Consider the following 25,922-nt stretch of genomic DNA (forward strand, 5'->3'; position numbering starts at 1 on the left):
GAGTGTAGTAAGAACCAGGGTCCCGGAACCAGCTTAAACAAAAATAAAAACCTGACCAAAGCTTTAGCAACTAACATCGTTTTCTGGTTCAATACGCTCAACTTGTATTACGGCGGGTGTCGGCCGAATACAAACCTAGTAAAAAGTAACCGCTTCCCGCCGCAACTCCTTCCACAGCTTTGGCCTGAGGCGCTTGAGAGTTTAGGCTAGGGAAAAGGAGCCAGCGGGGCGGGGCGAGCAGCGTGAGGTTATCAAAGAGCGCCGCTGGCGCCCGGGATAGAGCCGGCGCCTCATTGACGTCACCACTGCCCGACTGCTTTTCCCGGAGACCGGAGTAGAAGGCCAGCGAGGTATTATTCGAAGCTGGGGTTTGAGTTTGTCTCGTGTTTCTGCAAAAGTTCGCTTCTTCTGGGAGTCCCCCTTTCTTCCCCTGGCTGACTGTGAGGAGCGGGTCGAGCTGCGTAGCCTTCGTGAATGCGTTCCCTCACACCCGAGCGTTGGGGGCAGCATTGCTTCAGGCCCTCCACTTGGGCTTGCCCTGCGGCTGCTTGCTGGCTTTGGCTAACCTTGGACCCTTACTTCTCCCTCTTGATCTGGCCTTTACTTTTTTCTTCTCAGCTCCTCCTATCAAATATTGGAAGGCGAAGGAGAAATTAAATAACTTAACAATTTTCAGCTGCCGTCAAATCTGGTTTAGGGAGGAAGGCCAAAGTGGGAAGTGTAGAGGAGTAACTTTACTGTGTTATCCACATTTTTCATTCACATATATGATCACCAACTGCCTGCCGCTGCAGTATTAGCCCACCTGAGTCGGTAGGCTAATCTCGATTTAAAGGTGAAATCCAGAGTGGGTACTCAAGAAAGTTTTCCTTTATGCCTCAGGAAGAAGGTTAGGTGCGATTCAAACTTCTGCTTAAAATTATCTTTGATGTCTTCCTGTGTGTTGACCGCAGTTCAGTTTTTGCTTGATAAAGATGTATGTGTCCCGCTTATTAACCTCTTTGGACTGTCTGATAATATACTGAAGCGAGAAGTAATTGTATGTTGACGTTGGTTCCAAAAATGTTGGATCCGAAAAAAAATCCGACAACTATTGAAATTGAGAGAACTGTTTGTGATTGGTGGAAATGCCAGAACTCGTTTTGTTGAAAGATAAAATAATGACAGTGTGAACAGTGGTTTTCCAAAATGCTATAGGATGTTATAGCTCCCTCCAATAGCTATGTTGTATGTATCACAGTACAGAGGTGATACAGTTTTTCATAACTGCTTTTAGTTTTTAGATGGTTCTTTATATGTGTTATCTCAGCTACTGTTTCCAAACAGTCAACTTCAAGTTTGGCTTTGAATAGTCCACATTGGATTAGGGTATTTGATCATTTTCACTTTAGTAAAATAATAACTACTACTGAACCATGCACTGTTCTAATAGCTTTACCAATATTATTCATTTAACTTTCACAATAGCCTTATATACTGTTACTCTTTTAGAGATGGTAATACTGTAAGAAGCAAATTCCGTGGTTTTGGAAGGTAGTTTTGCTGCTTCATATCTATAAATTTGAAAATATTTTGAGTTAAACATTAACATTAAATAATCGAAGTAAATTCATTACAATCTGATGTAATTATTCGTCTCAATCTTGAGCAACCTTTTGTAATTTCTATCTTTTTCTGTTATCGGGCTTTGGGATAAGTTTTTTTTAAGTTACTTATTTTGAGAGAGAGATAGAGAGCAAGCTGGGGAGGGGTAGAGAGAGAGAGGGAGACTGAGTAACAAGCAGGCTCCGTGCACTGTCAGTGCAGAGCCTGATGCGTGGCTCAAACTCAGGAACCATGCACGAGATCATCACCTGAGCTGAAATCAAGAGTCTGACGCTTAACCAACTGAGCCACTCAAGCGCCCCTAAATTTGTTTTTTAGAGGTTAACACCTTTAAAAAGAAAAAGTTAATCTTTTCTCAGGGATTTTACTGTAAGTTTGAAGGAAAATTATAGGTGGTACTAACATGGGTTGTCTGCCAAAGGAGTGATATTATTGACGGATTGTTCTATATATGTTTCACTGTTATTTTCTAAGAAAATGCAGTGCAAAAAGGTCATTATGGTAATAGAATTCTGGTGTGACATCTGCAGATGTCCTCTAGTTCCAAAAAAAATTATAAATTGGATTGTTTTCTGGCTTAGTTCATAATTGTATGTCACTCTGCTTAGCATAGGAATGGAAATAGTCCTAGAATGTACATTATGGTACATTTTTCTTTTGGATTCATGTGGTGACTTCCTAATATCTTTAAGTATAAATTCTAATCTGATATTAAGATTTTCCAAAATTTGTCTCCAGTTTACTTTCATTGGTTTTAGACAGTTAACAGATAGTTACGAAGTACCTAATATGTGTCAAGACATTGTTAGTCACATGCAGATGCAAATGTCATGCAACATGAATCCCACCCTGAAGGAATAGCACAGAGGATACATAACCAGTGGAATGCTTTGAGCAGAGGACTGACATGATCTGATTTAGGTTTTTAACAGGATCACTCTGGCTGCTGTGTTAAGAACAAATTGTTGAAGAGTGGCATAGGCAAAAGCCAGGAGACTAATTAGGAAAGTCTTGTAATAATTCACATGAGATTATAGCAGCTTCATAATCTCATAGGGTGGAAAGAAATGAATATGGTGAGTAGCAGTTCAATTTTGAATGTATTTTGTAGGTGAAGCTAACAGATTTGTTTATGGATTAAATGTGGGTTGTAAGAGTAAGATAATTGTCAGGGTATGGGGCTTGAACAACTAGAAGGGTGGAATAGCCATTAACTAAGAAGTGAAAAACTATGGGAGGAGCAGGCTTGTGGGGGAAGATTAGGAGTTCAGTTATGACATACTATGTTTGAGATGTCTATTAGTCATCCAAGTTGAGATGTTGAGTCTACCAAGTCTGGAGTTCAGTGGGAGTAGATCATTGCTAGAAAAGAACATTTGGGAGTTGTCAGCGAACAGATGGTATGTAAAATTGGGAGACTGGAGATAATCACCAAAGGAGTGACTATAAACAGAAAAGAACGTAGTACAAGACCTGAGTCCTTAGGCATTTTAGCCTTTTTAGATTTGGGGAGATGAAGAACTAGCAAAGGAGACAAAATGAATAGCTACTGAGGAGCAGGGACAGTTTTGAGAATCTAGTGTTGTGGGATTCAGGGCCGAGTAGTGTGTTCATTTTTGTCAAATGTAATGAATGGATGGGTCATTTGAATCTTGATCTTTGAATTTATCAAGATACATGAAAATGTGTATGATTGATGGATATATGATAACTAAGTCTGGAGAACCATGAGAGTAAAGAAGAAGGAGAAAAGAAGGAGACAAAATTACTCCTTTATAGAGGAGAGGGCATTTGATGTTGGTTTAAAGAATTAATGTTTCACTGGGCTGAGAATACAGGGGATGGAGGTTAAGGACAGGTATTCAGAGCAGAGGGAAAGGCTTTACTTCTTTCCCTTCAAGGCCATACCTCCCAGGCTGCTGTTTTAAAGATACTTTTGCAAGTCCTTTCCTTTGTGTCCATTAGCCAATTCCTGCATTCTTGGTAATTGTTCTTGCTCTAGGCCTACTGAACGCTGCTAAAGAAATTCACAAAACGCCAACCAGGTCTTCTGTCAGTTGACTGACAATTCCTTTATTTATCCTTATCTTAGCACGGAATCTACGATGCCATGTAAATGAATAATATTCACTGAACATTCACTACATGCCAGGCACTAAGGATTGATTCTGAGTAAAGACTTGCCCTGTATGAAGCTTACAGTCTAGTGTGGATGATGGACATTAATCAAATAATTGCAGAAATATGAAATTACAACAATGATAAGGAGAAAGAAGGATGCTGTGAGACTGTACCTAGTGGATATGAGGGGTGAGGGAGCGGAGTTAAGCAGGAAAAAAATCATGGTGGCTGGGAGTCCTCGCAATTCTAGGAGTTCTAGGGATAGCACACATCCAGAAAGGTTTTTGTAATGTGAGAAGAGGGAGAAAATGGCCTCATGGTGGCTAGAAAATTTATGTGTACAGAAGGGAATCTATTCATATGGTTCTTTGAATATAATAGAGCTAAAGAATGTAGGTTTGATTTTAGCTGCTAAGTTGGGGAAATGACATTTTTATCTGGTATATTTCTGGATGAAGTAAATTTCAAAGAATTGAAAAACTTATATGTAAATATAGATAATTATTATAATATGTTATGTATATTATTGTTTAAAAATAATAATTCTGAGAGTATAACATAAAATGTGCTCCCTACCTTCCTGCTTTTTGGTTTCCCAGGAGTAGCCACAGTTAACAGCTTCTTTTTTAAGAAATTTACATGGATATACAAGTATGCCTCCATACTCATGTATCTTTTTTCTTAAAAACAAATGAGTGTATTATATGTGCTGTTCAGTTTTTGTTGACTTAATATATCTTAGGAATCCGAGCTCTACTTTATACTTTTTTCATGGCATCAGAGTATTTTATTGAATGAATAGATCATCATTTATTTAACCAGTTCTTGTTAATGGGCATGTAGATTGTTCCCTGCTTTAAAGTTTCAGTATTTTAGAGTGTTGCAGTAGATGTCCTTGAACATTATCTTTGGGAAAATGTACTCTTTGGGAAGTAAAACTGCTGGGTCAAAGAATTTGTACATACACAATTTTGAAGCACATTGCCAAATTCCTGCCACCCCCCATGCTCAATTTACACTCCAGTTAATAGTCAATGAGAGGCTGTTTCTCCTCACCTTTGCCCATATTAGATACTATCAATCTTCTTAATTTTTGCTTGTTTGACAGATGAAAAGTGGCATTTTGTTTTAGCGATTTATGTTTCTTTAATTATAAGATTAAGTAGCTTTCTTTATGTTTATTGGTCATCTGGATTCCTTTATATGTGAACTGCTGATTTTCTTTGTTCATTTTTCATTTGGATTACAAGTATTCTTTTTGTTGTTAAGTTGATTTGTAGAGGTTCCTTTTTATCTGTCTTTGTTGCAAATATTTTCCCTAGTTTTATATATGACTTTAGACTTGATTTGATGGTTTGTTTATTTATTCATTTTTGCATGCATTCATTTTTAGGAGAGGCAGATAAAGTATACAGCATCAGGATTTTTTTTAGAAGGAAATTTGTGACATTATTGAAATAATTAGACACTCTGGAATGTCAGCCTTTGTTGGAAATGTCAGTAATAAACACCTCATTTGAGGCCACAGGGTATGTTTTGTTTTTATAAGCTTTGTTCAACAACTATCACAGATCTGGTGAGCACACCCAGTGACCTAGCTTCCCATTACCCCCAATTATATTTGGAATTGAAATGAGATATAGTAGAGCTGCTTAAGTATTCTAGACCGTACTTTCTATTTAGGTGTTTTTAAATTTATGAACTGAGTTATATTCTAAATGTTAATTTGTGAGTTAGCTATCTAATTTCACTATAGAAATAATGTACATAGGTTCTTATCTTGACTCTCAAAGTATAATTAACTCATGAAGGCTAGCTTTTTTTAAAATGCAAATTCAAGATGTCTTGTAATTTTACCCCTATGTACTTAAGTATGCACCCTTAAATAAGGATATTGTCTAATGTAACTATAATGCCATTTGCATAGCTGAGTTCTTTTTTTGTGTATTTGTTTATTTTGAGAGAGAGGAAGAAAGAGAGAGGGGGAGAGAACCCCAAGCAGGCTCTGTGCCGCGAGTGAAGAGCCCAGTGCAGGGCTCGATCCTACAAACTGTGAGATCATGACCTGAGCTGAAATCAAGAGTCGGAGGCTTAACCGACTGAGCCACCCAGGCTGAATTCACCTCATAGCTGATTTCTAATTTCATAGCAAAATTATCAATGATCTGTTAGTGTCATCTAACACCTGATCCATGTTCAGATTTCTTTGTCTCAAAAATTATCTTTTTACACATGATTTGAATCAAGATCCAAACAAGGTCTACATATTCCATTTGGTTGTTAGCTCTCCCAGATCTCTTTAATCTCTTCTTCCTCTACCTCCTCTCCCTTTTCTTAGTTTTTCTTCATCCCATTTGTTACAGAAACCAGGTCAATTGTCCAGTAGAGTATTTCTTATTCTAGATTTGTCTGTTTGCTTTCTTGTGATGTTGTTAACTTGTTTCTCTACCCTCTGTATTTCCTGTAAAATGGAAGTTAGCTTTAAGGGCTCAATTAGGTTCACATTCAACTTTGTTTGGGGATGTTGGTCATGCTACAGAGATGGTGCTGTGTACATCACATTGCTTAACATCAGGAGATTCATAATTTGTTTGTGTCCTACTTTCAGTGATGTGAAGATTGATCCCTGGGTTTAAGTAGTGACAGTCTCGGGGCCTGTGGGTGGCTCAGTTGGTTAGGCGTCCAACTTCGGGTCAGGTCACGATCTCACGGTTTGTGAGTTTGAGCCCTGCGTTGGGCTCTGTACTGACAGACCAGAGCCTGGAGCCTGCTTCAGATTCTATGTCTCCCTCTCTTCTCTCTCTGCCTCTCCCCTGCTTGCACTCTGTTTCTGTCTCAAAAATAAATAAACGTTAAAAAAGAAATTAGTGACAGTCTCACCTCTCCATTGTAAACTTGCCCCTCACCCCTTTATCTGTCAGTGATTGTTGCCTGTATCTATAATTTCATTAGGGGTTGCAAAATGGTGATATATATTTTTTGTAATTTGTCATTCCTTCACATTTGTTAGCTGGAATTTGAAGTCTAGTTTTATTACTTGGGAATCTACAGTCAGGAATAACAAGACTTGTGGGGAAATTCTGTCAGAACAACAGCTTGTAATGCTAAGAATGTACCTTTTCTGCTATAGTTCTGGAGGCTGGAAGGAGTGTGATGGTCTTTTTGATGTGACAGCTTAGTGAGACTGCAGCCCCCAGATATTCAGTCTAATACCAACCTAGATGTTGCTGTAAAGGTATTTGTAGATGTGATTAAAATCCACAAATCAGTTGACTTTAAGTTAGAATATTCTAGATAAGCTGAGTGGGTTTGATTCAATCAGTTAAAAGGCTTTAGGAGCAGAGCTAAGGATTCCCTGACAAAACAGAAGTTCCACCTGTGGACAGCAGCTTCATCTTGTAGCCAGGAGTTCCAGTATGCCCTTCCTTGATGGCCTGCCCTGCAGAGTTTGGAATTAGTTAGCCAGCTCCCACAGTTGCACAAACCTGTTACTTGCAATAAATCTCTTTATATATATCTCCTATTGGTTCTACTGCTCTGGGTGAGCTCTGGCTGATACCAGGAGCAACTTCCCTGATTCCTGTTCTCTAAGAAAATGGGGTGAGGAGTGGTGGTAAGGGTCAGAGAACCTACTTTTTTTAGGGTGACCATATGACTTATTGTTCAAACTGGCACTTGTGGAAGAGAAATGGAGAGCTGGGCAGATGGCAGACTGAAACAACAGGTATAAACTGGGATTGTCCTGGGCAGATCGTGACATAGTCATTCTGTGTGTCAGCCACTGGTGATACAACAGCAGTATGACACAGCCCCTTCAAGGAGCTTGTAGTCAAAGGGAAGTCAAGTACATCAACAGACATCACCAAATAGTGTTTTAGGTGACATGACAGCTTGTAGTTGTGTTTCTCCGAGAGAATGGGAGGGTGGCACTCAGAGAAATCTTCACTGGCTGAAGTAAAACCTGATCTTACCTCCAAAAATAAGCAAGGTTTGAACAAAGTTAAGTGTGAAGAACGGTTAATGTACAGAGAACCATACAGGTGAAAGGTTAGAGTGAATGAGCATGGCACATCTGGAAAACTGCCATTGTGGCTGCAGCTATAGGATTGGAAGAGGAGGGTGATGAAAGATGAGGTTAGACAAGCAAGGGCCATGTAATAATAGGCCTGGCATCCATACTGAGGGGATCGGGAACTTTTGCAGGATTTTAAGTAGGGGTGTACAATGATCAGAGTATCTATAGAAAAATCATATTTTGTAACATCTCAAAATTGAGAGTGGAAAATATTGACAGTAGGGAGATTACTCAAAGGCTCTTGAAATGATCTAGCCAGTGAAAGTGGAGGAAAGCTTGTGGTGTAAGGACATTAAGGAGGCCAAACTGATGGGATCTGGGGCCTGAGGAAGGGGTAAGGGGTGATTCCTATGTTCCTGGCTGGACTGACCTCCCGGAAGTAAGAGAATCAAGGGTAGCAGATAGGGGGATGGCTTCTGTTCTATGTGTGATGCTGTGCACCCCTCTTTTCTCCTGCCTGTACTGTGGTTTCCCTTACCACTGAGAGGAAGAAGTGACAGTAACATCCTATAGGAGTTACTAGGGGAGGGTTCCCCCCTCTCTCTGTGCTTTAGTCCCAACCAGACCTTAGAGATGGAAAGAGGCAAATTTTCTCATGTCCTCTTCCACTTCCACCTTTGCCGTTGGTACTTTAGAAGGAGGAGGTGAGGTGGAAGGGTGAGAAATACCTTTAGAACTCGGGAAGGAGTAAGGAGCAGGAGGGTGAGTTGTTTTCTTCTTTCTCTTCTTTGGGCATTTTACCATGTACAACTTTGGGCAAGTTATTGAATCTGAAGTAAGTGAGTATACTTAGAAGTGTCTGGCTCATAGGCAGTGATTTTCAAATGTTTGCTATTGCTGCTAATACCATACATGCATGGCGTCATCCTGGGATCTGAGTAACAGAGGGAAGTTTCTGCAGTTCTCTCCTTGTAACTTTTCCTGTGGAAAGAACAAATATTCAGGAACTGTCTGTGTAAAATGTTAGAAGAAATCATGAATTGGAGGGAATTTCTGATCATAGAAGAACCATTATTTTGTAGTCGGCCTTGCCTTTATTTTTTAGTTAGGAAAAAGGCAAGTGGTTCAGTTCATATTTAATGAGGGTAATTATTCTTACTGCCTTGCTTTCAGTGTTCACCCTCACCCATTTTAACAATAAATAACTACTTGTTTATTGGGGCTTAGGGACCAGGAATAATTGCAGGAAAAATCCCCATCATGATTCTAGGGAGGGAAGTTATTCACTAATAGAAAAATTGGATGAAAACATTCACATTTAAATAAAGGCATTTTTGTGTTTTTTATACTTGCAGTATTTGTTAAGAGCCAAAACACTTTGTTAAAATATGCCTTTATTTAAATTTAATGATTATTTTTATTACGATTTTAATACATGCTTTTTGAAATAACAAAATTTAAACAATGAAGAATGAAGAGTTAGAAAAATGAGTCAGCTTTGATCCTATTCCCTAATCTCTGACCCTTTTCAGAGAGAATGTCTCTTTTTTGTATATCTCCTTCCAGACCTTTTTCTTTTTTTTTCTTTTATTTTTTCCTTTTTTAAATTTACATCCAAATTAGTTAGCATATAGTGCAACAATGATTTCAGGAGTAGATTCCTTAGTGCCCCTTACCCATTTAGCCCATCCCCCCTTCCCACAACCCCTCCTGTAACCCTCAGTTTGTTCTCCATATTTATGAGTCTCTTCTGTTTTGTCCCCCTCCCTGTTTTTTATATTATTTTTGTTTCCCTTCCCTTATGTTCATCTGTTTTGTCTCTTAAAGTCCGCATATGAGTGAAGTCATATGATTTTTGTCTTTCTCTGACTAATTTCGCTTAGCATAATACCCTCCAGTTCCATCCACGTAGTTGCAAATGGCAAGATTTCACTCTTTTTGATTGCTGAGTAATGCTCCATTATGTATACACCGCAACTTCTTTATCCATTCATCCATCGATGGACATTTGGGCTGTTTCCATACTTTTGCTATTGTTGATAGTGCTGCTATAAACATGGGGGTGCATGTGTCCCTTGAAACAGCAAGATAAATGCCTAGTAGTGCAATTGCTGGGTCGTAGAGTAGTTCTATTTTTAGTTTTTTGAGGAACCTCCATACTGTTTTCCAGAGTGGCTGCACCAGCTTGCATTCCCACTTCCAGACCTTTTTCTACATATCTTTATATATACGGGTTTTTAGAAACAAATGGCATATGTTAGATACATATTGTTTTGTATACAATGTTCTATGAATTTTTTCACCATTTCTCATTTGTGTTACTACATAAAGATTTACTTCTTTGTTTTTAATATTCTCTTGGATGGATGTGCTGTAATTCATTTAACTGTTTCCTTATTGATGAATATTAGATTAGTATTTCCAGTATTTTGTTAGAGATTTTTCATTCAACAAATGTTTATTGACTGTCGGGCAGTGCTAGTGAAAAAAACACAAAAATTTCTGCTCTCATGTAGTTCCCTTCTTTTGGAGGTGGCCAGGCAGTAAACGAATAAACAAGTCAGATGCTACTGAGGACTCTGAGGCAGAGGAGATAAGGAGTGCTGGGAATGGGGTGTGTGCCTGTTAACATAGGTAGTCAGGAAAGGATTACCTGCAGGTGACCTTTGAGTAGAGATCTGATGAAGGTGAAGTATTGTGCTCTGAAGCTCCTGGTGGGAGAGAAGCATTCTAGGGAGGAAAGAAGCAGCACAAAGGCCCTGAGGTAGGGACATACCTGACGTGAAAGAGCAATGAGGCTGTTATGGCCTGAGTGGAATGAGGAGATGAGGTCACAGAGGAGGTAGCAGAGAGGGATTTTTAGGCCATTGTAAGTAAGGAGTTTGTCTTTTGTTATTTTTTAAAATTTTTACTTAAAATTTTGTTTCTTTTTTATTTTAGAGAGAGCCTGCACATGAGCAGGGGAGAGGGGCAGAGGGAGAGAGAGAGAATTTTAAGCAGGTTCCACGCTCAGTGCAGAGTCCGACGTGGGGCTCAATCTCATGACCCTGGGATCATGACCTGAGCTGAAATCGAGTTGGACCCTCAACTGACTGCCACCCAGGTGCCCCAGATTTTGTCTTTTATTGAATGAGGTGTGGTGAGCCTTTGAATGGAAATTTCCAAGCAGAGTTATTATATAATCTGACTTAGATTTGGAATGATCACCCTGCTTTCTTGATACTAAACTATCAGAATGGAAACAAGGAGGTCATTTAGGAGGCTACTGCAACAATCTGGGCAAGATACAGTGATGGCTTGAATTGACTTGGATCAGGGTGGTCTCAATAGAAATGGTAGCATGTGGTTGGATTCTAAATATGTCTTAAAGCTAGGGTGAAAGAGAAGAGTCAAGGACCACTCTGTAATTTTAGGTCTGAACATTTGGGAAGGTGGAGTTGGAAACACTACAGTAGGCAAGATTTGGCTTTGGGCACATTACATTTGAGAATCTATTAACATCAACCAGAGGTATTGAGTAAGCAGTTGGAAATATGATTTGGAGTTCAGTGGGGAGGTCAGGGTTGGAGATAAAGACCTGGGAGTCATCAGTATATTAATGCAATTTAAAACCCTGAGCTCACCTAGTGAGTAAATTAGAGAGGAAAAGAGAATCAAGGACGCCTGTGGGCATTTCAAGGATAAGAGGCTGAGGATATGAGAAGGATGCTGCAAAGGAGACCAAGAAAGCAGCCATGAGGTAGGAGGGAAATCAAGAAAATATGATGCCAAGGAAATGAAGAGAGTGAACAGTGTCAAGTGATGAGAACTGGGAATTGACCATTGAATTTAACAATGTGGCTGTGTGGATGACCTTGACGAGAGCAATTTGAATGAGAAGGAGGGGGCCAGATTGTGGCCGGATCAAGAAAGAATGGAAGGAGAGGAATTGGGACTGTTAGTGTAAGCACCTGTTTTTGAGGGTTTGTTCTAAAAGCAATTGGAACTGTTACTATAAGCACTTCTTTCAAGGATTGGAAAATGAGGCTTTTGCTGGAGGGGGATATGAAATCAAGATATTTCTTTTGTTGTCAAAGATGGAGAAATAAAATGTTGTAAGCTTATGGATAATGATGGAGCAGAGGGAAAAATTGATGCAAGAGAAGGTGGGAGAGATTGAGAGAAGAGTTCAAGGAGTGCATTTTAATAAATTTGTATGTATGTATACAGAAATTTCTCTAAGCTAGATTCTTAAGAGGATTTCCTGAGTCAAAGGGTATGTATGTTTAAAAAATCTGTACCAGTTTATATTCCACCTTCATTGTATACCCTTGCCAACATTGAACTTTGCTAATCTTTAAAATTATTGCCAGTCCAATGGGTGATACTTTTTTAATTTGTAGGAATTCTTTATAAAATTGAACTAATCCTTTTTTATATTCTGGCAAATATTTTCTCCCATGCGCTTTCTTGCCTTTTAACTTTGCTTACAGTATACTTTTACCATGTGGATTTTTTTTTCTTCCAGTTTTTATGTAGTTAAGTCTGTCATTCATTTCCTTTCATAGCATTTGTGTTTCATTTGGATTATGTAAATATTTTATATAATCTTTTAATACGTTTATACATTTGCCTTTTTAATTCATCTGGAGTTTATTTTTGTGTGTGTTATGAAATAGGTATCTAAGTTTTTCATCTTTTTTTGTGTTCTTAAACAGTTAAATACTGTAAGAAGTAACTGTTGCTTAAAGGTTTAAAAGAAAATACCTAGATCTTCTAGGCTTGGAGCCTTTTTGAAGGGTAGATCTTTGACTTAAACATTTTCTTAATAATCTATTTGGTTTATGTACTTCCTTTTAGGTTAATTTTGGTAACTGATTTTGTTTTCCCTCAGCATCACATTCTTTTCAGCCAGATTTTCAAATTCATTGGCTTAAAATTCTACATAAAGAGAAGAAATATAAGTCTTCTTTATATTTGCAATATATCCTTTGTTCTTACACCTGTATTTGGGCAGCAGATGCTGGAGCCTTTCACAGATCTAGAGATTGGTTTAGCTGTTTTCAGCCCTCATGGCCCAGCTCTTATTGCCCTTCATCTTGGGGTTATTCTTACATTGTCCTTCTCTCTCTCTCTCTCTCTGTAGGGGATTTCTGGCTTCTTGGATTGCTTTCCTATCACTCTGGTCCCATTTGCTCTTTAGCTTACAAAAATTTGTACTGTTGAAGTCTGCTCATGGATACATGCCCTTCTTGGTTTTCAATATTACTATGGACTTATTTTTATATTTCTTCTGGCATTTTGGAGAGTTTTGGGGAGGGATCAGAGGCAAATGTAAATTTTCAGTTAGCTTTTTGAAATAGGAAGTCACAATTCCTTCCTGTGGGGTTTTCTTTTATCAGAGTTCTTTGTTTAATTGCTGGTTGCACAGTAGTTAGAGTGTAATTTTACAGCACAAGTAGTGATCATCAGATGGATTTCACCTTCTTTTTTTTAAGTGAAACCAGATGTCTCAGCAGAATATACTTGTTGAATAGAAATGTTGATATATTGTCACTAAATATTCCAATAGTACTTTTTAAAGTTGTGACATAGGCATCATAACATTTAGAACTATAAGGGACTTTACAGATCATTAGACCAACTGTCTTATTTTATGGATGAAGTATTTGAGGCCCAGAGACTTTTCAGTGATTTATCTAAGGTGACAAAGTCAGTAATCAAGCAAGACAGAAAGCCCAAGTCTCTTTACTTCAATTCTGCTATGTTTTGCTCTTTCACACATTCTTGGTGGTTCTACTTAGCTTTGTAATATGAAAGAGGTATTTTCAGCTAATAAACTTTTTTTAAACCTAAAGATGATATGTATGGCTTGGGATTGCTTCCGAAATTTGGTCTTAGATATCATATTAAATGCATTGATGTGGATTTTGTTTTTTCTCACATAGATATTATATATTAAGATATAAATGTGAATTTTAAAAGAATGGGCTGTCAAGGTATACTCTGGCCTAAATGAAAACCATATAGTTTATTCCTCTGAAGTTTCCTCTTTTCTGCTTGTAGACTTTATGTGATTAATGGACTCTTTGAATTTGTTATTAATATTTTAAAGAGGCTTAAAGAATATATATAAAGGCTTCAAAATGATTTTAGTGATAGTCATAAGATAATTCAGACCAAGGTTTTCTAATTTTTTAGTTTAATATACCATGCTGCTAGATCAACATCTAAATTTATGGTGTGCCTGAGTGGCTCCGGCGGTTGAGCATCCAGATGAGTGTAGGACTTCAGCTCAGGTTATGATCTCGTGGTTCGTGGGTTTGAGCCCCATGTATCAGGCTCTGTGCTGACGGCTCAGAGCCTGGAGCCTGCTTTGAATTCTGTGTCTGCCTCTCTCTCTCTGCCTCTGGGCTGTTCACTCTCTCTCTGTCTGTCTGTCTCTCTCTCTCAAAAATAAACATTAAAAAAAAATTTTTTTTTAATTTAAAAGGGCTAAAATATATGTTTTTGCTTTACTTGTGATTTTTCAGCAACCATAGAGATAGGATATACTCATCATACTTTCATTGCTTTGCTTGGTTTTTAACTTCAACAGAAGGTTTTTTAAATGTAGGACTTTGATTAATGATAATCCATGTTTGGTGGTCATGTCTTTTATTCTTGACAAACATTGAGGCTCTAATATGTACAGCATTAGTGGACTTGGGTGGGTTCTCTTCTCCCCTTGCCCACCTCAAACAATTTGAGGAGGGGAAGTTTGAAGGTAGTTGCTCTAGAATTATATTCTAAGAAGATTTATTTACTTATCTTCAGGTTTTACCTCTTGTAGCACTTTTTAAACACGTGATACGACGTATTGATTTTGTTTTTGTAAACTAAAGAGCAATCTGTCTCCCATGAATTCTAAGAATTTAATTTTTTTACAGTTGGTCATAATGGCAGGTGAAGAAATTAATGAAGACTACCCAGTAGAAATTCATGAGTATTTATCAACATTTGAAAATTCCATTGGTGCTGTGGATGAGATGCTGAAGACCATGATGTCTGTTTCTAGAAATGAGTTGTTGCAGAAGGTATTTTAAAAATGTAATTTAGAAAACAGAGTGCTGTGTTATGAAAACATACAGAAGACATAGATTAGCAATGTGCTCCTTTTCCCCTTTATTTCAAGTGTTTGGGTATTTTTAAGGGGAAAAAACAAACCAGAACTTCAACTTTAGGAAATACTTCCTAACTGTATTTTTATTTTGACGTGGTTTTGAGAAAAAAAGGAACACTCAAAACGTTCTTTTTGACAGACTCTGTCTTTGACCTTTTAAGTATTACAATGATGTTATCAGAGTTTCTGGAAACCCTATAGGACAAAAAGAGTAAATTGACTTTGACAGTCTAAAACAAATCTCATTATGTTTCTTCTGTCTTTGGTATTGCCTAAGCATTTTAGCCTGCCTCTTATACATAAATGCATCATGTACAGTGTTTACATTGATAAATTACTTTTGACATACAAAGCCCAGATCATAACTCCTGAAATTAAAATAATTGAAAAGAATTTTTCTTGGATTATACATATTCTTTGTCTAACTAAAGATGATACCTCGAAGTGAAAATTTGTGGGCAAAAATCTCTGGTTAACAATTTTTTTTTTTTTGCAAATTATTTCAAGATCATTTGGTTATTGGATTATAGGAAGTGAAAGAAACATCTCTTTGATACATTGTATTTGGTGAAAGTTTAAAATATGTGATGGTGTTCATTGTATGTACTTCTTTTCTCTCTCTCTTTTTTTATTAAATAGTTGGACCCCCTTGAACAAGCAAAAGTGGATTTAGTTTCTGCTTACACGTTAAATTCAATGTTTTGGGGTATGTATATTAATTTGGAGTTAATTATGAAGCAAATTATTATGTCAAAGGTGATTTCTTTTTTAAATGCTAACAATTTATATATTGTTATACTTCATGGCAATTTTTATAGTCAGATATTTATTTCTTTTAAATCAGAATATCAGATGTCCATGAGCCGCATAAAATTTAATATTACATAGAGGTTAAATAAGATTTATCATTTTTTTGTGATATTTCTTTTTTGTGAGTAACTAGAGTTTCTTTAACTAATGCTCGCAATTAATATATATGCCATTTTGTTCCATGAAATCTTTGTCTTGTAGTTTATTTGGCAACTCAGGGAGTTAATCCTAAGGAACATCCAGTAAAGCAGGAATTGGTAAGATTGCAGTGGATTTCTTTTTATTTGACTGTTTGTTGTGGTATTCCTGAAGTCAGAGTCATAGTACTTTATCACACTAGTTGTGGAGAACAAAATTATTTAGAGTCCTAATTATGAAAGTGAGCCAGATTTCATCATGTCTTTAGTTTTTCTTTTCTTTGCCTTTGTCAGAGAATTTGTGTTCCATATATTATATAAATCTCTGGATGGGAGAACGTTACAATTCAAGTAATTATTTATAACTTCCATATTATTTATTCTATAAATTCTTGAAATCCTGTTCATCTCTACAACTGCCCCCCCCCCTTTTTTCTAAACTCTTACACAATTCTTAAAAGTATATTCTAGTTGATTTACTAGCAAAGACGGGAAAGTTTCTCCCCCACCTTTTCAATTCTTCCATTAATTCATTTTCTCAGCAGTAAAGAATCCAGTTCAGCAACAAAGCTAAAAGCTTTTTTGGCACCAGTTGTATGTGTACTGTCCAGTAATTCTGCATTAGTGACATATTTACAACCTGTAATAAATCTTCTAGGTTTGTCTTTGTATTCCATTTAGATGTATAAGTACAGTATATAAGGTCTAGTATCTTGAAGTTTTTGCTGACTTCAAAAATTAAATCATTCAATATGAAAGAAAAAATTAGAAATCAAACTTATGGTTACCTTCTTGACTTGGCTTTATGAGTAAGAATATTAATACATTTATTCTTTGTGTTTATAAAATACAAGATAAGTATGTGAAATACACTTGACACTGTATTATTATTTTTAAGTCTTCAGGTGTTGATATGTATGTTATTTACAACTTGCTAGAGTACTTGGTCATTTATTTACAAAAAAAATGAGTAAACCAGAGCTCTTGTCTTAATTTTATAAAATAGGGAGTAAGACACGTTCTTCTTTTAAAGTTCTTGGGGGGAAAAACAAATTTATTTTTAATGTAGAAATTGTGAAAAATACTTACAGCAAAAATGTAAAACTATATGAGGCACAGATCTTGATTTGACCAGTGGTACTGGCTTTAAAATCTTAAGGAGGGTGCACTGTATGTATCATCTGTTTTCAATTTTCTGATATGGACTTTACATTTGTAAAGTTCCTCATTTTTCCTTAACACAAAGTTATTTGTAGTATTTTAATACTTGATTCTTTCATTGGAAAAGGATAAAATTATTATCTTTTTTCTCCATCAGAACCCATTTTATGGAGGAGTACATTCATATTCTGGACGAGAGTTGGCACATAAAAAAGCATACATAAACCTATTCCCCTTTTCTGACCTTGTGACAGACATCACTAATTGATCACAGAGTCAGCATGTGAGAGGAAATCTATTTGTCATGTATATCATGAATGGGGAAGGGCATTGCAAATAGTCAGTTTATTTATTCAACAAATAATTGAGTGCTTACTGGAAGCCAGGCATTATATCCAAGTAAGATGATTCCTCTGTAAATAAAGCTGATAAATACCACTGCCCTTGCAGCAGATGCCAGTCTATCTAGTGGAGGGAGACAAGCATTTAACATAATAAATATATGTAGTATGTAGTATGTTAGAAAGTTATAGCTTATGGGAAAAAAAAAAATAGCGTAGGGTAAGGGGGATTGGAGTGCTTGAGTAGGATTCCATTTTAAATGGTAAAGGCAGCGCCTGTTAACGAGATTAACGTTTGAACCAATTGGAAGGGAGAGAGGGAGTGGCTATGTAGATATTTGAGGAAGATAACTCCTGGCAAGGCTGGAGTGGGTCTGTGTTGGGAAGACTTGGGCTTTCACTCTGAGAGAAATAGAAAACCATGAGAGGATTTTGAGCAGAGTGGTCAGCCATTCACAATTAAAAAATTCTAGGGGTCTGCATTTTTCTGTGTAAATTTCTGTAACTATTTTGATTATTTTAATGAAACTTGCTTTTCATCAGTGATCACTCATTTACTATGCTATTTTATGGCTCTCATCCCCTTTATTTAAATTTTCCAGTCAAAGTATAGAATAGCCCTTTATTCTGATTAATGGTCTCAGAAGATTCGAAGTGATATGGCACAACCTATTCTGTTTTTCACCTTGTAAAGTCTGATTAGAACTATAGTTTTCATCAGAAAGTATTGTGTGCTTATTGATCAAAAACTATGAAATTGAACAAAAGATTTTGTATTTTCATTTTGCTTATTTTAATTGTGATACTAGAAAGTAAAATAAAAAAATAGTTAAGTACTACTTCATCCATTTCCTGTTTAGAAAAATTTCCAGTTTAATTTGTACGCTGCAAGTATATGAGAGCTCTATTTTAGATTATAGACTTCAGATACATAAGAGTTATTATGTGCATTTAGGTTAGTGCTAAGTTAAATATATAACCACACATAAACAATTCAATGTTTATCTCCGTAGTGATGTCTTAGTCTAGTTCTCCCTCTTTTGAAACATCAAAACACTTCTGAAATGACTTTTTAGTGTCTATTCCCCCCAGACTATGAACTCCAGGAGAGCATGGAGCATGTTTATCCTATTCACTTGCACTTACTATCACCACTCAATAGGCAATAAATACATATCTGTTGAATTTAACTGAGGTATAGTATAATAAAACTTAGTGGTGGTGAACAGCTTAGTAAGTCTATTGCTTTCTTTTCTTCTTCTTTTTTTTTAATCTTTAAGGAAAGAATCAGAGTATACATGAACAGAGTCAAGGAAATAACAGACAAGAAAAAGGCCGGCAAGCTGGACAGAGGTGCAGCTTCAAGATTTGTGAAAAATGCCCTTTGGGAACCAAAACCTAAAAATGCATCCAAAGTTGCCAATAAAGGAAAAAGTAAAAATTAGCCTTTTAGTTTTGATGTACACCTATTGAAAAAGTACATCATTTTTATTGTTTTCCACAAAATAGATGATTATGTGGCAATACAAGGTTTAAATGTATTCCTTATTGAATTCATATATAAAATTTACATTTTAAATTTGTAATGCTAAATATTTTTTCCCCAGAAAGATTGTTATCTTTATTGATTTTCCTATAGACCACTATGAGATTTTTAACACTGTGGTATATTTTATATTTATAGTTTATCATCTTTCTTGACAAGACTCTTATTTCCCGATACAGGTCAATCTTTCAAGTACCATTTTATAAGCAACTATGAAATTTAAGTTAAATGTTTTTTGTAAACATTTGTCTATTTTAAATGAATAATGACTTTATGAAGTATGCTATCTGAAGGCTGAAGTTATAAATACATCTGTTTTCACTGTATAATATTAAGAGAATGAAATGACTTAAATGTCCATTTTTTTCTATGTTGTTACTTCATGTTTTCATGATTTTGGGAATTACTATTTTCTTTTGATATTTGAAGTGTGAAATTAAGACTTTAAGGTTATATTTTTATTCTTGGCAATTTGCCTCTATGTCCCATTTAAGGTAAAATATATTCTCATTAACTTCAGATGGGAAATGAGGTTGTATATTGATGGCTGAATTTTGGCATAATAGCTATATCCTATCAATAAAGGCTGTAAAGTTTGTATAGCTGACTGTTTATTTTTCTCTTTTGTATAAATTTGCCCTTGAAATTAGGAAGATAGGTTTTAGAAATCATTAGGAATAAATTCATGAGTTTTTGTTCTTTCTGCATTATGGCCATAGTTCTCTTGGTCTTACTTTTTCAGATTTTTGGATTACATGTTTTTGAGGTGATATCAAGTACATACAAGTATTTTGAAACAACTTCCTATGTTATATAATGCCACTTAAGGGGAAGAGAAATCCAGAAGAGATTATATTGTGTTTATATCCTGATTTATTTTTCTGGAATATTTGTCACAGAGAATTATATGTATTAAAATTTTTTTTAATGTCTAAGTCCTTGAACTTTAATTATATGCTCTTAATGCTTTCAGTCTTTAAGTCCACATCATTATGTATAGGAATGCCAAGTACAGTAAAGTACTTTAATTTTTGAAAAAGAAGTTGTTAAAATTTTCTGTGTGATTAATTCTCCATAAGTAACCTTGAATAAATGGATTTCTTGATTTATGGTATAAGATATTGGAAACGGTCTTAAAATGTAATGGATTTTGTAAAGCATGTTGAACTCTTTCTATGACACATGAAGAGGAAGTCACTGATAGATGCAGAGTCTTTTGGCTCAGTTGTCAGACAGTTTTTGAAGTGGAAGAACATTTATAGTTATTTCATTCCTTCTTTCACCTTCATCCTCTCAAATGTTGAGCTTTTTTGAAAAGTAACTTCTTCATGACAGAAATAAATGTTCTTATGACCAAGTGTAATATACATGTGTTGTTTATTACAAAGGAACTTATAACTTGAATTTTTGTATATTTTCTAATTTCATAAAGAAAAAAGTTAAATGAAAAATGTCATACAGTTACAGAAAATCATTAACCAAGTTATTGGTTTGTGAAAATCCAACTTTTAAATTCTGTTAAGTTGGAGTTTCTTAGTGAATAATTCAGTGTTTTATTTAGTAGAAATAAACAGTTTGAGCGTATTCCATTTTAGTATGTAGAATTTGAAATACTTATTACCTGGCACATAATAAGGAGCTGAATGGTAGTAGTGCAGTGGGTTTTATTTTCATTTGTTGTTTATTCATTTCACAAATATTTAATGACATTTATTTACATTGCCAAATACGATGCTAGCTTCCACGGAAGACAACTCAAGCCTTTATTCTACTTTTATAAAGTGTTATGAAAGAAGTAGTCTTTTTGTTCACTTTTTCAGAGTTACTAGAAAATTTATGACAAATTGTGCTCATTAACCTTAGTCAGAACCATAAAGGGTGATGGGTTGATCTATTTGACTGTGGTACAGTTATTGTTAACATAGTTTTTTCCAAATGACAGTCTGCTCTAAGTTTAGATGTTAATCACATCTTTTATTACTCTCTTTGGGAATTAACAAGTTGGAGAGGTTATAGCTATAGATATTTTTAAGATTAGAATTATAGACTATTAATCTAATACTAAATAATGAGATTTCGTTTTTTAATATTATTTTAAGTACAATTTTCTTGTTTCATAGTTGCAGGATGGGAATTCATTTTAGTAAAGTAGAATATGTTAAGAGGAAAATTGAAGGATGAATTATGGTTTACATTCCTGGAATTAGGAGGTTATGTCAAGTTGATTGGTTTTTAAGATACCCTGCAGATTAAAAAATTGTTCTACTTAGCTATTAGAAATGGATTGGTATTATTTCTAAATAAGGCTTTTAAAATTGACTAGAAATGTAGGAAATGTTTCAAAAATGGACATTGTATTGAATATAGATACTTATTTCTTAAGTAGGTCATTCGAGGAAAAGATGCTCTAGGAATCACTCAGTTTATGATATAGTTAAACTATGATTTTACGCAATAAATTATCAGAAATTTCGGCTTTACAAAGTGACATTAACTGAGAAAGATTTTGAACAGTGATTCTGACCCTCATGTAATAGCTAAGTTTGGTATATAAATGGAAGAAAAGGAGGCACTGGCATCTCATTTTCTTCCCTCATAGCATAGTTCATAAACTTGCCTGGACCAATTCAGTGGCTCTTTTACCAAATGACCTTGGTAGCAACCTATTTTATATAAATGTGATTTGAAGGTACTTTACTAATAAAAACATTTCCTTTTCCCTGTATCCTGGTCTAAAACTCTTTGGTTTTGGAAATACAAACCACATTTTGTTTATCTTATATATTAGCATTTTATAGTTGTCATTAACAATTATGTTAGGGGAAAAAGTATACAGGACTTTATAATAGAATTTTGTAGACTTGTTCTACTTGGTTAATTTGCTGTTGCTTGTGAGCAGGATTTCAACAAAATGCTTTGAATGGTTTTGGTTTGCAGAAATGTTTTCCTATCAGTGAGCTGCCATAGACTACTCTTTGGAGCAGCCACCCTCTGACGTGATGTGCCTTTTTAAAGTGTTTATTTTATGGCATAATTTTTAATATAGCTAGGAAGGATTAGTAAAGTTATCTAGAAAAGGGGATAGCTATAGTGATATGTGTTGGCAATTGAGGTTTAATTTTAACTCTGCACCCCGCCCCCCACCCAGGCCAAAAACCAAAACCAACTTAGCTCTGTATTATTCTTCTGTTCATAAAAGGTTGAGAAAAGATGCTACCTCCCTCCCCTCCCCCCATAAGCCTGGAAGTTAAGCAAATGTATCCTGGCAGAATAACTGCATGCAAGATGTCAATTTTGTCAAGTGATATATTTCAGACAGTGTACAAAATTTGATGGTGGGAAAAATAAGCTTTTATAAATGAAACATTTAAGAGACTTTTTTATTATTTGCTTTCAGTTTACTGTTGCCTTTTAGGTGCACCATTTCAGTTTGGCAGCTACAATAAATGACTGAAGGAAATTGAAGATGATAATTCAACATTTCAAGATGCTTCTGCCGAAATGAATGTAGACCTATCCAGAATTTATAGTAATACAGTTTTTTAAAGCTGAGGACCCAGGAAATGCTATGATTTGAATGAGGTGATTAGAAGAAATATAAAATATCTTCAATCCCTTGTTATGTAGGCATTATCTATTGAGAGCCTATGTTGAAAATGTTAGTGTAAAAAGAATAGAGGCTTGTTGTGTACAATTTACTGTAGTGTGTACAATTCATCTTGGGCCTTGTCCAAAGAGGTTTAGTTATTAAAATAGCAGAAGAGTTCTTCTAACAAGGAATCACCTGATTTAGTGATCCATTTAGCAATGGCTTATCATAAACCATATTGTAATGTATCTGGCTGATACTGTTTCATTTAGTGACCTTTGCTCTCTCTAATAATAACACATTCCATGACTTATTTAAATCAAAATAATTTACTACCTTATTTCTGATACTTTTCTAGTATCTCTCCCTTAAGAAAGAAATCATCAGTAAAAATATGTATATTTGCTGGGTTTTATGAGTTTTGACATTTTTGAGCTTTAACATTTGTGATTTTGACTACGAGTGACCTTAGAGGTCCATGGGATATGCGGTATTTTGCAATTTTGCCAAAGCATAATTTTAATTACTGCTAAACACCATGCAGAATGGGATTACTCAGCTAATGATGTAGGCTAAGCTCTCAGCAGCCACGGTTTCTTCCCTTACAGTCTTATGCATTTATTCACTTATTCGTTCCACAAATATTTATTGGGCCCCTTCCGTGTGTCAGGTTCTATTATAGGCATGCGAAATTCAGCAGTTATCCAGACAGTATGTAGTGATTGGAAGATGTCAAACTTTATTATGTGCAAATGGCTGCTATGGGTTGAATTGTGTTCCCGCCAAAGACATATGTTGAAGTCCTAACTCTCAGTACCTTGTAACTCAGAAATAGGGTCATTGTAGATGTAGACAGTGAAGGTAAAGTCATTAGAGTAGGTCCTATTCCAATATGACAGATTTCCTTATAAAAGGGAAATTTGAACATAGACATGCATAGGGAGAACATCAGTTGGAGATGAAGGCAGAGATCAAGGTGATGATTGTAGAAGTCCAGGAACGCCAAAGATTGCCTGCAGACCACCAGAAGCTAAGTGAGAGGCCCAGAGCAGATTCTCTCTCACAGCCTTCAGAAGGAACAAACCTTGCCTGGGTTTGTAGTCTCCAGAGCAGAGACCATACATTTCCATTGTATAAGCCACCCAGTTTGTGGTATGTGTTATGGCAGCCCTAGCAAACAAATACAATGGCTGTTCGATGTGAGGAATTAAAAATATTAATAATTTGGATGTGTAAATATGTGTGAAAAAACTTTATGACCTAAGATGAAAGTGTAATTCTGAAGAAAACCAGGAACCTGTATAAATTTATTCAGGAATATTTTTGAATTTGGGCAAAGACCTCAGGACTTAGACTTGAAATGTCAAGGGTCTGTTATACTCATTCTGCAGCCAAAATGTTCAGACTTTCTAGCAGACATTGTCAATTATGATTGAATGTACCATCCTTTAAACTTGGTTTGAAGAAACTCATTTCCCTGAAGGAAGGAAAATTGTCAGGTTTCCATGGAGAGAATATTTTCACCAAGCCTATTATATGCTGTGTGGTCTTTTCCCAATATAATGCAGCAGTCAGGTTTAAGTAATGAAAATAAATACTTAAAACATCTTACCCAAGTTGTGCTTATCCAAGAGCACAAACCACTTAAGAAATCTCATTGAATTCAGCTTGATAGAGGTTTTTTTTTTTTAAGCTCTTATTCCCACCCTCCCCCCCACCCCCCCAAGTCGAAACTGTATAATGTGCTATTCAGTTTTCTTTCTTTTAAAGTTAGGTATTAGAGAACTCAGAAGTGGGTTTTATTATTAGTGATTTGGGCCCAGTTTAATATTTTTTAGCAATTTAAATGCTGCTTATTCATTTACAGCTTTTAGAGTCAGCCAGTAGATTAAACATGGAAGACAAGCATGTAAACAAAACCAACATTGACAATGTAAAAGTGAAAGCATATAGAAGGGCATTTGAAATGAGAATAGAGCATTCTTTTTTTTTTTAATTTTTTTTTTAACGTTTATTTATTTTTGAGACAGAGAGAGACAGAGCATGAATGGGGGAGGGGCAGAGAGCTAGGGAGACACAGAATCAGAAGCAGGCTCCAGGCTCTGAGCCATCAGCCCAGAGCCCGACGCAGGGCTCGAACTCACGGACCACGAGATCGTGACCTGAGCTGAAGTCAGACGCTTAACCGACTGAGCCACCCAGCCGCCCCAGAGAATAGGGCATTCTTACATGGGGAGAAATCCAGATGCTGTACAACACTGATGGATGAATATGGTTTTAAGTTTATTTCAGTTTTAAGGCCCTATTATTTTTTAATTCTTACATTGAAAACTGGAAGGAGTAAGGGGGACCAGGATAAGTTAAATCCTTATTTTTAGGATGGGGAGTCCAATAAAGTCCAATGAAAATTAGCAGTGTAGATATACATTATGAAGATAATCATCAGAATTAAAGACAAATGATTTGAAAGTGCTAATACCTCATTGGAACAGAGGTAAAGTGGGAGCACAGCTTTTTTTGTTTGTTTGTTTGTTTGTTACATGGCTTGGTAAAAAGTGAAAAAATTGTACTGATGAGCAAAAAAGTGAGAAAGTTATACTGATGAGCAAAACATTTGTTCAAAGAAGCAGCATGACAATTAGATAGCCCAGTAAATCCTATTTTGTTTTTGAAAAAATTTTTAGTTTTTGAAATGCTAGGCAATAAATACTTAAGTTAAATAAGAATGCTTAAGTGTGTGTGCTTATATTTGTCTTAAACCCTCAAACACCTGTGTATAAATATGTCTGTAGGTATTAAATAATTTTCCTACATTTGAGCCCAGCTTAATTTTCATTTTAGGCAAGTTGCATTCCAGATATAGCTAGAAAGTAAGTATTTTTATTTTTATTTTTTTTAAATTTTATTTTTTATTTTTAAAAATTTACATCCAAATTAGCATATAGTGAAACAATGATTTCAGGAGTAGATTCCTTAATGCCCCTTAGGTGTCTCTCTTTCTCTCTGCCTTCCATGTTCTTTCGGAACTTCTTTTTTTTTAAGTTTATTTTGAGCAAGAGAAGGGGGAGGGGGTGGAGAGAAAATCCCAAGCAGGCTCCACATTGTCAGCGCAGAGCCTGAGGTGGGGCTTGATCTCATCAACCATGAGATCATAACCTGAGCTGAAACCAAGAGTTGGGTGCCCAACCGACTGAGCCACCCAGGTGCCCCTCTTTCAGAACTACTTTTTTTTTTTTTATTTTTAATTAAAAAAAAATTTTTTTTTTAACATTTATTTTTGAAAGACAGAGCATGAGTGGGGAAGGGGCAGAGAGGAGGGACACAGAACCCAAAGCAGGCTCTAGGCTCTGAGCAGTCAGCACAGAGCCTGACGTGGGGTTTGAACCCACAAACTGTGAGATCATGACCTGAGCTGAAGTGGGACACCTAACCGACTGAGCCACCCAGGCGCCCCTC

The 25,922-nt window shown here is 35.9% G+C and overlaps 1 protein-coding gene and 1 long non-coding RNA gene across 7 annotated transcripts in view; one reads left to right on the forward strand and one right to left on the reverse strand.

The window, feature by feature from the left end:
- Window positions 1–25,922, reverse strand: part of LOC132660319 (uncharacterized) — a 69,586-nt gene that overhangs the window by 40,127 nt on the left and 3,537 nt on the right. For 3 of the 4 annotated variants that reach the window (XR_009601716.3, XR_009601717.3, XR_009601720.3), the window contains exon 1: window positions 136–354. The exons of the other annotated variant lie outside the window; for it this stretch is intronic. This is a non-coding gene — a long non-coding RNA (uncharacterized LOC132660319). Of the gene's footprint in view, window positions 1–135; window positions 355–25,922 lie in introns of those variants that run through there. 4 annotated transcript variants of the gene reach the window in all.
- On the forward strand, window positions 274–19,479 carry C1D (C1D nuclear receptor corepressor). 3 transcript variants are annotated; one of them, XM_060604321.2, is made up of 6 exons: window positions 290–350; window positions 10,682–10,844; window positions 14,650–14,796; window positions 15,522–15,588; window positions 15,894–15,949; window positions 18,612–19,479. In XM_060604321.2, the coding sequence occupies exons 3-6, from the start codon at window positions 14,659–14,661 to the stop codon at window positions 18,774–18,776; spliced, it is 426 nt and encodes a 141-aa protein (XP_060460304.1). In that variant the 5' UTR covers window positions 290–350; window positions 10,682–10,844; window positions 14,650–14,658; the 3' UTR covers window positions 18,777–19,479. The 3 variants fall into 3 exon arrangements, with proteins under 3 accessions (XP_060460307.1, XP_078300698.1, XP_060460304.1); XM_060604324.1 differs by lacking the exon at window positions 10,682–10,844 and having other exon boundaries at window positions 274–350; XM_078444572.1 differs by lacking the exon at window positions 10,682–10,844 and having other exon boundaries at window positions 274–350; window positions 17,148–18,664.

Source organism: Panthera onca, chromosome A3 (genome assembly GCF_046562875.1).
Source record: "Panthera onca isolate mPanOnc1 chromosome A3, mPanOnc1 haplotype 2, whole genome shotgun sequence".
NCBI lineage: Eukaryota > Metazoa > Chordata > Mammalia > Carnivora > Felidae > Panthera > Panthera onca.

Coding starts and splice junctions, on each gene's coding strand:
- C1D (XM_060604324.1), top strand. CDS start 14,659: ATGGCAGGTGAAGAAATTAATGAAGACTACCCAGTAGAAATTCATGAG. Junction 14,797..15,521: donor GAAATGAGTTGTTGCAGAAG/GTATTTTAAAAA, acceptor TTTATTAAATAG/TTGGACCCCCTTGAACAAGC. Junction 15,589..15,893: donor GTTAAATTCAATGTTTTGGG/GTATGTATATTA, acceptor TTTGTCTTGTAG/TTTATTTGGCAACTCAGGGA.